The 18,057-nt window shown below is 37.8% G+C and overlaps 1 protein-coding gene across 2 annotated transcripts in view; it reads left to right on the top strand.

Moving 5' to 3' along the window:
• The window catches only part of Stag1 (stromal antigen 1), a 335,960-nt gene that overhangs the window by 125,921 nt on the left and 191,982 nt on the right, over positions 1-18,057 (top strand). For both annotated transcript variants that reach the window (XM_005367800.3, XM_026789595.1), the window contains one exon: positions 11,120-11,216. In XM_005367800.3, the coding sequence (XP_005367857.1) occupies positions 11,120-11,216 (97 nt within the window). The remainder of the gene's footprint in view (positions 1-11,119; positions 11,217-18,057) is intronic.

The following is an 18,057-nucleotide window of genomic DNA, read 5'->3' as shown; positions in this document are numbered from 1 at the left end:
CTGCATATATTTTTAACACACGGTAAATCATTTAAAAATTTTCTTTCTCTTTGAATCTCTCTTTACTCTATATCTCTCTTTTTCTGACCACATGAGTCATTAATTTACTGAGCAATATGGGTAGGAGTAAAGCTGTGGCTTATCCAGCTAGATCCAGTCCATTTCTTAGCTTTCCAGCCTCATGATGGATATACAGGCTGTAGCCATGTTTATAGCCACAACTCTATGGCATTTCAAGGTCCCTGCCAGCAAACGAGCTTCAGCAGCCTGTGCTTGCAAACCGCACGAACCGCCTGCATAAAAGAGTCAGAGTTTGCCCTGGCAGGATGGCCTAGAAACCCGGCATTTTTAAACGGCTCAGCTTTTTTCCTGCTACGGATGAAAACCAAAAAGCATGCGTTCAGCTTTTCGTCAACAACGTTTAAGTGTTTCATGGCAGGACCTCTTAAAAGAGCTGCAAGCTTTGCAGCTAAAGCTGAGTCAGGAAGCCTCTCTTAGATGAGAGCGCTTGCTTGCCTCTGGCAAGCAGAGTAGACCCGAGAGAGTGCTGCTACCAAGAAACCATGCACAAAGCTGTCATATTGGTCTAGAATTCCTTCCCAAGCTGTCTCAGGCTTTATGTGGAAGCAGTTGTCCACGTGGGTGCCATTTGTAGTAATAGGAGCGGTGGGGCTGCGTCCCCAGCACCCCGGGCCGCCCGGCTAGCTCAGTCGGTAGAGCATGAGACTCTTAATCTCAGGGTCATGGGTTCGAGCCACACGTTGGGCGCCATTTTTTGAAATACGAGCGGCGGGGCTGCGTCCCCAGCACCCCGGGCCGCCTGGCTAGCTTATGCCCCGAAATAATTACAGGGACACTGTATTCTTTTAGTCAGTGCTTGGCCCATTTTTATCTAGCCTCTTTTAGGCTAACTCTCACACGTGGACTAGCCCATCTCTAATAATCTGCTGTAGCTCACAAGGTGGCTTACCAGGGAGATTCTAGCCTACGTCCATCCTGGGTCGGAGCTTCATCGCGTGTGTCTCAGAGAGCAGAGTTGTCTCCTCTGTCCGCAAGAGTGGAGCATCGTGTCTCTCTGATGCGTCTGCCGCCGAGAGGAGAGCTGTCGAGTCTGACCTCACTTCCTCTTCCTCCCAGCATTCTGTTCTGTTTACTCCTCCCACCTATGTTTTAACCTATCAGGGCAAGTAGCTTCTTTATTTAATTAACCAATGACCTTCCTTGATCAGCACTCAGTATCTTCTAATTTGTGCTTTTGGGGTCTAATTTTTTGCAAACCTTTTTTATAGCCTAAATAATTAATAGAATTTCCTCTTTGTATTTTTTTTCAGTAGCATTTTGTAATCCCCAGCAAGGCAAATTTTTCTTTGCTTTTTCAGACTTTCTAAAGTATGTATATTTGATTTAACTAATAAGATATCATCCATTTAGTGGTAAACTTTAGATTTAGGAAACTGCTTACATATCATTTCCAATGACTGCCATTCAAAATATTGGCACTGGGGCTGGAGAGGTGGCTTAGAGGTTAAGAGCACTGACTGCTCTTCCAGAGGTCCTGAGTTCAATTCCCAGCAACCACATGGTGGTTCACAGCCATCTATAATGAGATCTGGTGTTCTCTTCTGGCATGCAAGCATATAAGGAAGGAATGTTGTATACATAATATATAAATCTTTAAAAAAAAACCAAAAAAACCCCCAAAATATTGGCAGTGGTTTAGTTGTTTAACATTCACTGTGGAGAGAAACTTACATTGATATCTCTTAGACTGAGAATTTTTCTAAGTAGGCACTGTGAAGGCAAATTTTTCTTTGACCTTTTCTTGTAATGGTATAGTGGAGAAAAGTCTTTTAAATCCATAAGTATAAAAGGCAATCCTTCAGGCAATAGAGAAGGCAAAGGAATTTCAGAATGTAGAGAGCCCATTGGCGGAATCTTCTTATTAACAGGTCTTAGATCTGTTATTCTCCATTTTCCAGAATTCTTTTTAACAAATACAGAAGAATTTCAAGGAGTGGGTGATTCTTCAATATACTGAGTATTTAAAGTGCTCTGTTTCAGCTGTTCTAAGACCTGCAGTTTCTCTGTTGTTAAAGGCCATCGCTTAACCCATACATGTTTGTCTGTCAACCATTTAACAGTAGAGCTCTTCATGCCTTTCAAATATCAGCAACTGTTTTATATAACCTGAATGGTCAGTGACTGTTCCATACCGTCTAATACTTTCCCAGAAATGTACATTAACATATGATTCATTTCTGAAATTCTATGATTGTTATTCTGAGTTTTCCATTGATTTAACAAATCATGTCCTCCCAAAAATCATTGTTATCCTAGCCAAATATGACTTTACTTTTCTTCTCTGATCTTCTAACCCTATACATTCAACCCATCTCATGCTCTGTTTTACCTGAGATAAAGTTCCAGTTCCTAAAAGCTGAACATTTACCACCTGAAGAAGCCAATTTGGATGCCAAGATTCTGATGCAGTTATTTTGACTTCCACACTTTTGTCCATGCAGCCTTCATTGACAACGTCATTTATTTGTATTTTCAATTTTGGTCTTTGTTAATTTATAGGAATTTTCCAAAATACTTGCTTTATGGCCCTTCTGACTTTTTTGTTCTCTTCTATGCAGTTTTTCTGTCATGCAGAGGATTATGTTTTGTTTTGTTTTGTTTTAATTACAGGCATTAGGTTCTTTAATTGCTCATGGTTATAGGAAGTGACTGATCTGAATTTGTCATTGGGGCCTTGGAGAGTTTTCTCAAGGTCACTTGCTATGGCAAAGTGTAACCTTGACTGTCCTTGTTGACCTGCATTCATTGGTTCCGATTCCTACCTTTGCCATACCTTCTGTGTAATCCATAAGGGAGAGGTGCTTTGTTTATATTATGCTTAGAAGCAATATTCTCTATTTACAATCATTTTGTAACTTTGTTTACAACTGAAATACTTGATATTTCAATTTTTCTCAAGCCCCTGGAAATCACCTCTAGTATCCATTCATCATCATGATCATGAGATTCACTATTCATTGTATCTTGGATCCATTCCTCCAAGTGTGCCATTCTTGCCATTAATGGCCTAATTACCCCTTTGCATTGTACACTAGCATTTTCAAAAGCCAGAGATCCGATTATTTGTCTAGCTTCTGAAAATGGTATTATTATATTTATTACTGATTTCAGTCTTTGTAGGAAATCCACGAAGGCTTCCTTTGGGCCCTGTGTAAGTTTAGTAAATGACTCAATTTTTCTTACTTCTCTTTCAGTTTTGAACCAAGCACCCAAATCTTCTGTGCTGTATAAATTCAGGGCCTGGTAATCATATATAGTTTGCCTTTGTACATCATAATCTCCTTCCCTAATAAGGTGGTTTGGAGATATTTCCATGCCTCTAGATCTACTTCATTGTTTGATGGTCTTAGTCTGTGCAGTCCACAAGGTCTTTAATTTTAATTGATGGCTAGTCTCTAAGAGTGCTTTAGACAAGTCTCTTCAGTCTCTAGGAATAATTCTCTTACATATTGACATGAGTTCAACATCTACTTCACAAAAGGTGAATGCATGTCATATGAGACTATTGTTTTCTTGATATGACATTTCCATAGGAGTTCATTTAACTCTTGCACACCTTTGTGGATATTTATTGTAAGTCCCCATTTCTGGCCTCCATCTTTGGAGGCCCCGCCCCTGTGCTCACCAAACCTTGACCCTTACCCCTAGGAGGACAAGGCAGCCCACTAAAATCTTGACCACTCCTCCATTCTATTTAAACTGCTCCTCTGAAAGCCCCTTCATGGTCTCCTACTCACCATCTCTTCCCTGGTCATGGTTCTCATTGGGGCCACCTGAGCACCTAGAAATCCCATTAAACCTGGATATCTTTTAATTCGGCTTGTTGTCATTTGGTTTGATTGGTTTTTTTTTTTTGGGGGGGGGGTTGTGTTGTCAGAGAGCTGACATTAGGAAAAAATCCCTAACATTTATTAGCTGGCAGTTGTTACTTTTAGGTGACTGGATAAATTAAAGTTAGTTTTTTGAAAACCTTAGGCTGTTCATCTCTAACCTTATATGCAGTGCTAAAATTGGTTCTCTGAAATTGGTTCTCCTAAATTCCGCTATCTGGATTTGCGCATCTCTCCTAAATTCCGCTCTGGATTTGCGCATCTCTATGGTCTGTTTTATTGTAGTTTTCTAAAACTTGTATCTTAGCATTCATATTAACCAACTTTCTTAATGAAAGAACAAAAATGATCAAAGTGATGTTTTTTATAATTGATATTACATAACCATCTAAATTAGTTTTCCTCTCATTTAATTGTTGCACTTTCAAATTGTTAAGCATATTATCATACTGAGATCCAAATACTTCCATAGTAATAGTGCTTCCCATTTTTTAATTTGGGAAAAACTCTCTCTTTTAACTAATTTCTCCACATAAGAATTCCCAATTGTCTTTCTTACCCTATCTGTTGACAATATTAGTGAACTTTAAGACATAGCACATGTGAGTGGAGAACACAGGCGGAGAACAGCCAGAAGACAGCTGCAGGTGATAGTGTATAGCCGTGAGCTGAGGGTGGCAGCACAAGAAAGGGGGTGTAGGGAAAGCCCACAGCCTATGGTGCAAATAAAAAAAAACCAGCTGTCTGAAAAATGTACACAGGCTTTATGGGTAAAGCACTTTGAAGGGGTAGGAGAAGGGGTTGGCTTACTAAGCCAACCAGTCTAGGGCAGATAAGTCTTTTGACTTTTGGATCCCAGGTTCTTCTGGAGTTTAGGTGGCAGCAGGAAACTATTTTAGAATGGCTACAAGAAAATCCCAAACTTACTCAGAGATTTGGAGAAAATAAAGAAAAGAACAACAGAAAGTCCCAAACATGCTTAGAGACTTGGAGAGAAAAGAGAATATAGCTTGGTGGAGCGGTCACTCCAGTAGGAGTTCTTTGTGGAGCTTCACATCCACCTCTGACCCATGCCCCTGGCTGCAAAGCCACAGTCAAGTGGCTTTTTCATGAAAGTGTGCCTTTAAGTTTGGTGCTGATATGTAGCAAAAATTCTAATAGGTTTTAATAATAAAAATCCTGTTGTAAATAGGGGCGCGGGCTGCTTTTTCGTCCTACCCAGCCACCCGGCTAGCTTTACCCGAAATAATTACAGGGAAACTGTATTCATTTAAACACTGCCTGGCCCATTATTTCTAGCCTCATATTGGCTAACTCTCACATCTTAATTAACCCATTTTTATTACTGTTGCTTACCGGCACGAGTCTAGCCAGTATCTGTCTCAGAGAGGAGAGCCATGGGGTTTGCCACATTGCCTTCTTCCTCCCAGAATTCTGTTCTGTCTTCCCCACCTACCTGAGTTCACCCTATCAACTAGGCCAACGTAGTCTCTTTATTTAACCAATGAAAGTAACACATAGACAGAAGACCCTCCTACACCAAAACCCAAAGTCAAATATTTGGGAAAATGCTGAGAAATCAGAGTCGAAGGAGCAAAACCACAGCCTCCTTACCTACTCATCTTTCCTGCCAAAAAGAGAAAGAGCTCCTGTTACCTTCCGCTTTATCACTTCCTCTCTCTGCTCAACCATGTCACTTCCTGTCTGTCTGTACAGACCTCCAGACGTCTATGTTTAGCTAGTAGCTAGCTTCGCCCTCTGATTCTCAGGCAAACTTTATTTGTACAAACAAGATATCATCACATATTTGCCTAATCTTAGAACAGTTTTTAAGAAGACGTGTCTTCCATGTCAGCTGCATACTTCTCAGATACATTCCACATATAGCCATCTGTAACTGTTGTTGTTTATTTGAATGATATTTAACCAAATATTTGAACAATGTCCCTGTCTTTGAAGTATGCAATTTATTTTATCTGAATAATGAAGGGTCAGGCTGCTGCTATTGGAGATTCTTTAAAATATTCTATAATTTTTGAATCATTAAAAGAAAACCTTGTAAATCAAAGAACACACATATAATTTATAGCCCTTTAATAAGATGAACAAACCAGATTCAATGACAACTTTTTTTCTCTTTTATGAAACCTCTTAGGAAAATTTGTGATTTTTCTTCTTTTCTTTTTTCTGAGGAAGATATTTTAAAAACCAAAATAAAATATAATTATGTTACTCTTTCCTTCCTTTTCATTCCTCCAATCTTTCCCATGTACTACTCCTTCCAAATTCATGGCCTTTGTTTCTTTGATTGTTTTTACATATACATATGTAATACATTCCCAAATACATAAATATAACCTATTTAAGCCATATAATGTTATGTCTCTGTATAGGATTTCATGACTGACCACTTGGTTTTAAACAATAGTAGTTTGGGACTTTCCCGTGAGGAAAACTATTGCTACTGCTGTTGGTATCTCTTAGTTGCTTTTTTTTTTTTTTTGGTCTGAATTTGAGACACCTTGAGATTTTCCCTTCCATATTAGCATGGCCATAGGTGTTATATTTACTTCAGATCTTGTGTAGGAAGCTCTGTTCATGTAGCATCATGGGTATAACTTCTCTGTCGTTTCTAGAAGATATCATTTTGTGAGATTACTATAACATATGTTCTTGACCTCGTTTTCCTCCCACCTAAGTTTGTATCGATAAACTTGAAACAATTTAAACTGACTGTTTTGTGAAGTCTTTGGTCTAATGCTCGCACACGTGCGCACACACACACCTTGTGTTTTTGTTTGTTTTGTCTCATCTGTCCCTTCTGAGACTTCCAAGTTGAGACAGTCTGACTTCAAACTTATATCCCCTTTCCTCATCTTTTTGACTGCTGGGGTTTCAGGTACATCACCATTACCAGAAATCTGCAAAAATTTCATCTTTCTATTATCTGAATGATGTATTTTATATGGTTTCTATTAAAGTAATCCTGTATTGATTTTTCTTTTAAAATATTTATTCACTATTTATGAGCTTACATTGTATTTAATGTGAAATGTTCCATGATTTCTTTCATTTGCTTTCCCATTTTTACCTCCTCGTTGTATAAAACCTTTTCTCTTCCTTATACCCCTGTATCAATTTGATTGTGAGGTGTCTTATGTAGATACATGGCTTCCTTTCTTCCTCTCCTCTTCTCACTCTATTGTCACTTCCCTTGTTCTTCTCTTTACATCTCTTTTTAATTTGGTTATGTTTACACTTGATAATGCTTCAAAATCCAGACAGGATTTTTGCACTCTGGGCTTTAGTTACATAGAATCCTGTTACTTCATGCTTTTCTCTGAGCATTTCAATAGTATAATTTCATTCATTTCTGGATAAGGAAGCCTATTTTTTTTTTTTTTCGAGACAGGGTTTCTCTGTAGCTTTGGAGCCTATCCTGGAACTAGCTCTGTAGACCAGGCTGGTCTCGAACTCACAGAGATCCGCCTGCCTCTGCCTCCCAAGTGCTGGGATTAAAGGCGTGTACCACCACCGCCTGGCTAAGGAAGCCTATTTTTTCAGCATATTTTCTATTTATACAATTAGCTTTTTCTTTCTAAGATTAAATTATCGCTTTTGTGATAGCTTAAGTTTTCTCCATATGGTACTTTTTGGTTATTTATCTATCACTTCTGTTGTGTCCTGTATTCAGTTTTCCTACTTGTGCTGCAAGTTTCAGTGCTGCAGTCTCATTCCCTCATAATGCTTTGGGGATTCGTAAGAAACTTAGTATTTATTAGTGAAATCATTCTGGGGATTAAAAATAATGTAACCATATATAGTTACAGTATTCCTTAACAATGACCTTTATACTCATTTTATTAGCTATCCCATAAAGCTTTTTTTGTTTGTTTGATTTTGTTTTTCGAGGCTAGGTTCCTCTGTGTAGCCCTGGCAGTCCTGGAAGTAGGTCTGTAGACCAGTCAGGCCTTGAATTCATAGATTCTCACCTGCCTCTGCTGGTATTAAAGGTGTGTGCCACCACCACCTGCTGCCATCAAGCTTTTTTGTTGTTTTCTTTTCTGGTTGTTTGATGGGGAGGGGTCTTGAGCTTCATACCTAAGAGCCACACTTTGACAGCTCTGCCCATTTCTAGTTCTCACATTTATCTTACAGTTCCTGCCACCTTAAACAGACCTGAACCGTCAGTTGTGTTTTTCAACCTCTTTTGTCACCAACATCTTATTTTTTGTTAACTTTTAAAACAAAACTTCTGAGTCGTGAATGTGATGCTGCAGGAGAGAAATTTTAAGTCAGAAAATATTCTCCTTATTTGAAAGAAAGCTCTTCTCGATAAGGAGTCCTGAAAGGGAAAACATGACCAACCATGGAGTTTAATTCAAATGGATTGAAAATACCTACCTAGTATTTGTATTGACATGAAGCCTCTACAAAGCAGACCTTACTGGATCATATTTATTATTGGTAGAATGAAACTTGCTGTATTAACTTTACGTTTTATGGTTTGAGTAATCTGGTAATATTTGTGTGATGTTGATTTTTATTGTCCACTTGACACATTCTAGAATTATCTTGGAAAGGAATCTGAATGTGGAATTGCTTGGATGAAGATGGTCTGTGGACATGCCTGTAAGGGATTTTATATTGTAGTTAGTTCTGGTGGCTCATCCTGAATACTGGCTGCAACATTTAATGATCTGGTCCCTAGATTGAGTCAAGAGGTGAGGAAAAGTTGAACAGTAGTATACATGTGGTAATTTACTGCTGTCTTTATTTGACAATGAATGTAATGCGTGTAGAAGGACTAAGTTCCTCCTGCTTTGTTTTTCCTGTAATGATGTATTGAAACAATACTGTGAGCAAATGACCCCTTTTTCTCTTAGTTCAGGGAATTTTTTTTTATCACAGAAATAGAAAATAAACTAGGACATCTTGTGTTTATTCTGTGTATTAACCAGTCTGCTAGTTATGTTTAAAATAGGAAAAGAAATATACCAACACCAAAAGGTGTGTACATAAGAGTTTGGTTTGTAATATCCCTAAAGTAGAAGTACCATTAATGTATCAAGTTTAGGGAACAAATTGATTTCGTTTTGTAATGAAAGAATCACTGATATTGAAAAACAAACAGTAAACAATGTAATCAGAAATTGATAACACTTAACTTTAATCACTGAACTAAGGAGGCAGAGGTATATAAGTCCAACCTGTTCTGCACAGTAAATTTCATGCTAGGCAGGATATGCTGCATAGTGATACCAGAACCTGTCTTAAAAAGAAATCGAAAACACATGTGGTTGCACACACACAAACACACACAACAATACACACCAATAACAATGTGAATGAATGCGATACAGTTTTTTTGAAGGATAATGCATACCTTATATGAACTTTAAAAATTATTCATCTCAAACTAATTGTCAGTTATAAATATCACTAAAATAGTTTACTTTTGGGCTAAAGAGGGTTACATGTGGGAAGGGAGGTTGAGAATATATTTCAATTCTTGAAATATTTTATGTCTTTATCTGGTTATGATTATATATCTACATTTATAGAATTTTCTCATTATATAATTTAATTTTATGCATGTCACTTTATTAAATATATTTTCATGCACTTTTTTTCTTTTTCTTTTTTCTTTGTTTTTTTTTTTGTTTTTCCCGAGACAGGGTTTCTCTGTGGTTTTGGAGCCTGTCCTGGAACTAGCTCTTGTAGACCAGGCTGGTCTTGAACTCACAGAGATCCGCCTGCCTCTGCCTCCCAAGTGCTGGGATTAAAGGCATGTGCCACCATTTTTTTTTAAAAAATTGATTTTATACATTTCCTCTGAAGCTATACAACCTCTTCCACTGGATAAAATCTTAAGCAATTTTAATTAGAATGACAGTTAATTAGATTAGATTAGATTAAATTATAATGGCAGTTAGATTTTTAAAAATATGGTAAACATAGGCTTTATTAATCTAATACTAAAATTTTAAAAGGAATTCAGAACATAATGCTTCTTTCTAAACTTATTTTCTGTATCCTTTGTGACGTACAAAGTTAATTTTCCTCTAGATGTTTTAGCATCTCTATTTGATTGCAGTCCAGTTATCCATTGGTTTTCTAACTAATGCTGATTTTGTTAAGTTACTTTGTACATAAACATTTATCCAGCTATCTTGTCACCGTTACTAATCTGCTGAATAACATTAGTAGACTTTGGTCTTCTTTTTATAATTTTTTATTTTACATATATAATGATGGATTATCATTTTGGCATTTTTCATGTGTATATAATCAGACAATCAGTGTCTTCCATTGTCCATACTATTTATCTTCCCAGCTAATCACTAGCTTAATTTTTTCCTTCCATGTGCTCTCCTCTTCTTCCTTACTTCCCTGCTTCAACATCCTCCTTTTTTGGTAAACCAGAGCTTAATCAGGATTACATGATAGAATCAAACATGAGTGGGGGAGATCGTGAGAACTTATAAGTAGGTACATCACTAAAGAAAGTTAGATTTTGGTGTTCTTATTACATGTCATTGCTTTTTTGCAGTATTTCACTAATGTTTGCTTTTAATACAGGCTATATTGAATGGTTGACTTATTTCTGGTTATTTGAAGTATCTTAAACATTCAAATAGCTAGATCATTTAGGATTTTGTCTTTTCTTAAGTATATATTTAAGCTATTTATTGTTAAAATATGGAAAAATAGTTGCATCAGTGATTTTATTACTCTCTGAAATCTAGTAAGTACTACAAAAGTTTTTCCTATAATTTTGATTCATACATTTCATTTGCCAATACAGAACCATTCTTACATTACTTAAAAAGTTGCTTGTTGCCTTGATATGCATTCTTTATGTACACTATAGTGGATTAAGTTTGCTAAACTTAAAAATCTCATATCTATATATAAGTCAATTTTAATATTTATCATATAAGCTTAAAATTATTTTGTTTAATAGTAACTTTGATGAGATTTTTAATGTCAGCTTTATTGTAAACAAATCTTTGAGCTCTAGTAATGAACCTCTTATTAACCTTATAAATAGAGAAGTGTGCTTTTATTTGACAAAAGAGCACTAGCTTCAGGTAAGAGATTGTTTTATTTAATCGCTTTCATATACACACACACACTTTTAAAAAATCTGTTTAGTATATTGTCAAAATTTTTTTAAAATTATTTTTATATTTTTTTCCCTACAGTCCGTGGTGGATGACTGGATTGAATCATATAAACAAGACAGGGACATCGCACTTCTGGATTTAATCAACTTTTTTATCCAGTGTTCAGGATGTCGAGGTACACAGTTGTAAAATACATGCTGTTTATTGAACCTGTCACTTTATCAGTGTAACTTTACCTGCCACTACAATTTTGTTTTGATCATTTTTAGCAGAGTGTGTTTTAAGGGTATTTGCTCTTTTCCTGGTCAGTGTTACCTGCCTAAGTAGCAATGCATTTCTGTCTTTCAAAATCTTCAAGAAAGACAGAAAATTACTGTTTATGATTGCTTTTTAATCATAAATTTTAGCATTAATTTTTTGTCTTCATTTTTAACAAAGTTTTGACAGTGAGTGTGATGCTTAATCTTTTCAACTTCATTCAATTCAGACCATCATGGAAACATACCTCTGGGTGTTATAAGGATGTTTCTACAAACATGTCAGTGAACAGGGTAGATGCATCATTAATCATCACATTGAGGCACCAAAAACAGTAAAAGGAGAATGCAAACTGATTGCCAGCATTCTTCTCTGCTTTCCTATTGTATCTTTTAGTTTTATTTCTTTGTTTCAGTACATTTAGTCTTTTATTGAAATGAGAATTGTTATGGATATTTCCAAAGTTACTAATACATGCTCTTTGAAGTATGTATTAGTACATACTTCAAAAAAAGGGGAGCTTGTTTTCCCTGCCTGTCCATTTGGTGTTGTTCTGTATTTCCATCTTGTACCCTGATATGCATCTCTTAACTTTCATTGGGGTGGGTTTTTTGTCTGTCTGTCTGTCTGTCTGTCTGTCTGTCTGTCTGTCTGTCTTTAAAGATTTTTCAAGAAATGTTTTCTCTGTAGCTTTGGAACCTGTCCTGGCACTAGCTCTTGTAGATCAGGCTAGCCTCAAACTCACAGAGATCCACTGGCCTCTCTGCCTTCCGAGTGTTGGGATTAAAGGCGTGCGCCATCACCTCCTGGTGGTTGAAAATATTGCCTTTGATTCTTCTACACATTTGATTTGTAGGCTTGCCCTTTTTGTGTCCCAGAGTTCTTTCATGTTCCTTTCATGGGATTTATTAGATTTAATATTTTTTTTTGAATGTTTTCCTGTTCCTGTAACTTGTATTTAAGGCCTGATATTCTCTCTTCCACTTGATCCAGTCTATAGATGCAAATCTTTGAACTTTGACTTTCTGGGTTTCTGTTTTTGCATTTTTATGTCAAGTTGCCTTTTCTTTAGAGATTCTCTTTAATGAATTCTATTTTCACATTTTTATTAATTTTTATTTTATATTTTATTCATCTGTTTTTGCCTTTGTGGTTTTTATTTTGGCATTTATTTATATTCTCTTTGAGTTCCTTGAATATTTTTGTAATTGGTATTTTGAAATCATTGTCTTTTTTTTAAAGTTCAAACTAGTTTTTTTATAAAGTATATTCTGATCACAGTTTCCACTTCCCCGCCCTCTCCCTGCTGCTCCCACCCACCCAAATACACACTCTTTCTTATTAGGATACTAATGAACAAATTGCCTAATGTATTTACTAAGTTGCTTTTCTCAGGGATTATCAATCAACACTGTCGTTCAAATTTCTGGAGGAGAAAAATTGTTTTTATTTTTGTGTGTGGCATGTGTTCTTGCAATGGGACCTAGGCATTTGGAGTTAGGTTATTAGTGGTGTTTATTGGTCTGGCTATCTGCTCTCACCTTTGTTAAATGGGTGTTAGAATTTTTGTTGTTATCATATTTTTTTCACATTGTAGATCAGGTACTTGGTACCCTGAATACAGTTTGGGGGGCGGCAACTTAACATACTTGAATGGAATTTCTGAAGTGTTCCCAGCCCAGCTAGAGAAAAATTTCACTTCTCATTCTAAAAGCAAACCTTCTCTGGGTTTAGAATAATAATCTGCTAATGTTCTGATTCTTTGTAGGACTGTCTAGGATCTATGTCTAGGTTCTATAGGTGGTTTTGGGGTGTCAGGGCTAAGGGTCACAGTGCAAATTGGTAGTTCTTCAGAAATTCAGGAAGCAGAATGCTGTTCTATTTTCAGGGGAAGGTGGAAGGAGTAATACTGTCTGGGGTCATTTAAAGGATGAGGGTTTGGGGGATGGTTGGACCAACTGACACAAGGGGTTCCTGCCTGGAGTCATTGTCACAGGCTGCCATGTGGTACCTGTCAATATTGAGAATGCCCTCTCTGACCTGTGGTTGGACTGGGTCTGTGCATGGGGCTCTGGGACAGTTTTTCTTTTGGGCTATGCTAGAGAGTTAGCACAAGATGAGGGACATATTTTTCTACAACACTCTGTTCCTAGAAGACACTTAGGGAATATTTCTTTACCTTTTTTTTTTTATTGAGAAAAGGAAAAAAAACAAGTTTCCGCCTCCTCCCAGCCTCCCATTTCCCTCCCCCTCTTCCCACCCTTTTCCCCCTCCCCCCACTCCTCTCCCCCTCCCTCTCCAGTCCAAAGAGCAGTCAGGGTTCCCTGCCCTGTGGTAAGTCCTAGGTCCTCCCCCCTCCGTCCCTTTCTTGGAAGGTGAACATCCAAACTGGCTAGGCTCCCACAAGCCAGAACATTAAGTAGGATCAAAACCCCTTGCCATTGTCCTTGGCTTCTCATCAGCCCTCATTGTTCGCCATGTTCAGAGAGTCCGGTTTTATCCCATGCTTTTTCAGTCACAGTCCAGCTGTCCTTGGTGAGCTCCCACTAGATCAGCCCCACTGTCTCAGTGGGTGGGTGCACCCCTCGTGGTCCCGACTTCTTTGTTCATGTTCTCCCTCCCTCTGCTCCTCATTGGGACCTTGGGAGCTCAGTCCAGTGCTCCAGTGTGGGTCTCTGTCTCTATCTCCATCCATCACCAGCTGAAGGTTCTATGGTGATATTCAAGATATTCGTCAGTATTGCTATAGGATAGGGTCATTTCAGGTTCCCTATCCTCAGCTGCCTAAGGAACTAACTGGGGACATCGCCTTGGGCTCCTGAGAGCCACTCTTGCCAACCCTAAGGTGGCTCCCTTTTACCTTTTTTTTATGCTTGTGTTTGGACCCACATTCTGGTACATTTTCTTCAAGCATTCTATTATTGAATTCCTATCATATATTTGCATGTGTTGGAGTGTTAAACTAAGTTTTAAACCATTTTAGAAGCACAGAACACAGAATTTACTGACATTTTAAATGTAAATTTAGTTTTTCACTATCATTTCTTTTGTCTCATGTAAAGAGCTTGAACACTAAAAATGAGGTCATTTTAACAGTTTTAAGATTTGAGGAAAATGTTTGGACATCTTTAATGAACGATGAACAATGCTTACTTTCAGAAATGACCTATCACCAGTCAATCAAATTTTAAAATTTGATAAACATTTAATGAGTTGCCTGTTCTAATGAAGATACCATGCCCCTTGTATAGTCCTGAAAGACTAGGTAACTGACAATCACGTGCCAGTATGTGATTTTTTTTTTCTTTTTGGCATTTGCTTTATCTATCACTGTTTTATATGATCCAGAGTTCGGACATCATTTTTGTTTTGAATGAGCAGGATTATTAGGGAATAAATAAGGAAGGGGAAGGAGAGGAAGGAAGACTGGAATGTCATATGGGTGGGTACTAGTTCAGATAGTCGGGAAATCCCTTTAAGGCAGTCAGCTGGAGTTCTCCATAGAGTACTGGCACAGAAGATATTGTCTTGATTGATACTTCCAAGGAAAGCAAATACTAATAGATAGAGATAACATAGAGCACAAAAGTTCAGACAGTCCTGAAGTTCCTTAGTCAGTGCTCTTCATAACTCAGCTGCCCATGGCTGAACTTCCGCTCTTCTTAGTCACTGTAGTACTTCTTATGGCATGAGATAAATAATAGTCGTAACTTTACTCTTGTGCTGTTGTTCTCTGTTCCTTGTCACAATCCATTTCTAGAGAAGGGACTTCGGAGAAAATCATGTTTGGGTCTGAACCTTAGGGATAAATGGGAGAACCCACTTACAGAGCTCGTTTTTCCAAAAACATAAATAACAGATGCTAATTTACCAATATAATGCACAACCATCGTTATATTTTTAGCTAGATGTGTTACAAAGTATAGACTGCCATCTAGAGACAGACTCATCAGTGAAAATACAATCACACCTTTTAAGACATTCTAAAATATTATCAATTTTATAAAATATCTTCTTAATAAGTTTTTATTTCCCCCCATTCATACATAACCTAGGTAATTCACATACACCTCAACATATTTAACAAATTTTGTTCGAAATGTTTTTTGGAAAACAACAAGAATATGTGCTCTTTCCCTCTGCACTTCTCCCAGCTCCCCTTCTTAGCTCTTTAGAAATACTCTTACAGGCACTGTACTGCTTAATTAGTGAGCCCTGCATTTACTGTATGTTGGTATTTCTTTATTGAATCGCTATTAGTTTTAGTAATCTAGCACTGCTTTTCTTTTCCTAATGCTTTCTTACCAATTAATTGATACTTGTTAGCAATCTTTTTTTAAATTTTATTTATTTATTAAAAATTTCAACCTCCCTTCCCCCAGCCTCCCCTCCCCGTTACTCTCCAGTCCTAAGAGAAGTCAGGGTGCCCTGTCCTGGGAAGTCCAAGGCCCTCCCCCCTCCATCCAGGTCTAGGAAGGTGTGCTTCCAAACAGACTAGGCTCCCACAAAGCCAGTACATGCAGTAGACTCAAAACCCAGTGCCATTATCATTGTCTTCTCAGTCTTCTCTCATTGTCAGCCACATTCTGGTTTGATCACATGCTCGTTCAGTCCCAGTCCAGCTGGCCTTAGTGAGCTCTCATTAGATCAGTCCCACCGTCTCCCTGGGTGAACGCACCCCTGGTGGTCCTGACTTCCTTGTTCATGTTCTCCCTCCCTCTGCTGTTCATTTGGACCTTGGGAGCTCAGTCCAGTGCTCCAATGTGGGTCTCTGTCTCTATCTCCATCCCTCGCCAGATGAAGGTTCTATGGTGATATTCACCACAAGATATTTATCCGTGTGGCTATGGGAGAAGGCCAGTTCAGACACCCTCTCCTCTACTGCCCAAAGACCTAGCTGGGGAAAAGCCCCTTGGACTCCTGGGAACCCCTCTAGAGCCAAGTCTCTTACCAACCCTAAAATGGCTCTCTTAGTTAAGATATCTTCTTCCCTGTTCACATATCCACCCTTCATCCATCTCAACCATCCATTCCCCCAAGCTCTCCCCAAACCTTCCCTTCTCCCTACACTCTCCTCATCTCCTTTTCCCCCCAACCCCTCTGCCCCGCCCCGTGCTCCTAACTTTTGCCTGGCCATCTTGACTACTTCCAATATCCAGGAGGATAAATATATGTTTTTCTTCGGGTTCACCTTCTTATTTAGCTTCTCTAGGATCACAAACTGTAGGCTCAATGTCCTTTGTTTATGGCTAGAATCCACTTATGAGTGAGTACATACCATATTCCTCTTTTTGAGTCTGAGTTATCCCACTCAGTAAAGTGTTTTCTATTTCCATCCATTTGCATGCAAAATTCAAGATGTCATTGTTTTTTACCGCTGAGTAGAACTCTAAAGTATATATGTGCCACACCTTCTTTATCCATTCTTCTATTGAGGGGCACCTAGGTTGTTTCCAGGTTCTGTCTATTAAAATAGTGCTGCTATGAACATAGTTGAACAAATGCTTTTGTAGTATGATTTGGCATCTCTTGGGTATATTCCCAAGAGTGGAATTGCTGGACCCTGAGGTAGGTTGACTCCCAGTTTCCTGAGACACCGCCACACTGATTTCCAAAGTGGTTGTACAAGTTTGTATTCCCACCAACAATGGATGTGTGTTGCCCTTACTCCACATCCTCTCCAGCATAAGCTATCATTGGTGTTTTTGATTTTAGCCATTCTGACAGGTGTAAGATGTTATCACAAAGTTGTTTTGATTTGCATTTCCCTGATCTCTAAGGAGATTGAAGATGACCTTAAGTATCTTTTTGCCATTTGAACTTCTTCTGTTGAGAATTCTCTGTTCAGTTCAGTACCCCATTTTTTAATTGGGTTAATTAGAGTTTTAATGTCTAGTTTCTTGAGTTCTTTATATATTTTGGAGATCAGACCTTTGTCTGATGCAGGGTTGGTGAAGATCTTCTCCCATTCAGTAGGTTGCATTTTTGTCTTAATGACAGTGTACTTTGCATTACAGAAGCTTCTCAGTTTCAAGAGGTCCCATTTATTCAATGTTGCCCTTAATGTCTGTGCTACTGGGGTTATACGTAGGAAGTGGTTTCCTGTGCTCATGTGTGGCAGACTACTTCCCACTTACTCTTCTATCACATTCAGTGTGGTCAGATTAATATTGAGGTCTTTAATCCATTTGGACCTGAGTTTTGTGCATGGTGATAGATATGGATCTATTTTCATTCTTCTACAGGTTGACATCCAGTTATTCCAGCACCATTTGTTAAAGATGCTTTTTTTCTTCCATTGTATAATTTTAGCTCCTTTGTCGAAAATCAGGTGTTCATAGGTTTGTGGATTAATATCTTGGTCTTCAATTCGATTTCATTGGTTAACATCTCTGTTTTAATGCCAATATCAGGCTATTTTCATTACTGTAGCTCTGTAATAGAATTTGAAATAAGGGATGGTAATGCCTCCGGAAGTACTTTTATTGTATATGATTGTTTTGGCTATCCTGGGTTTTTTGTTTTTCCATATAAAGTTGATTATTGTTCTCTCTAGGTCTGTGAAGAATTTTGTAGGGATTGTGATGAGGATTGCATTGAATCTATAGATTGCTTTTGGTAGAATTGCCATTTTTATGATGTTATGGTTGTTATGATAAAAGATAAAATAGGTATAAATATTGTAACTGTAATTCTTGCTTGATAACTGTTTTGTTATTTGTAATTTTGCTATGTTAAAGTTAAAGCCTTCCTTTTTT

Source organism: Microtus ochrogaster, unplaced genomic scaffold (assembly GCF_000317375.1).
Source record: "Microtus ochrogaster isolate Prairie Vole_2 unplaced genomic scaffold, MicOch1.0 UNK24, whole genome shotgun sequence".
Classification (NCBI taxonomy): Eukaryota; Metazoa; Chordata; class Mammalia; order Rodentia; family Cricetidae; genus Microtus; species Microtus ochrogaster.
This window is presented reverse-complemented; position numbering and strand designations above follow the sequence as displayed.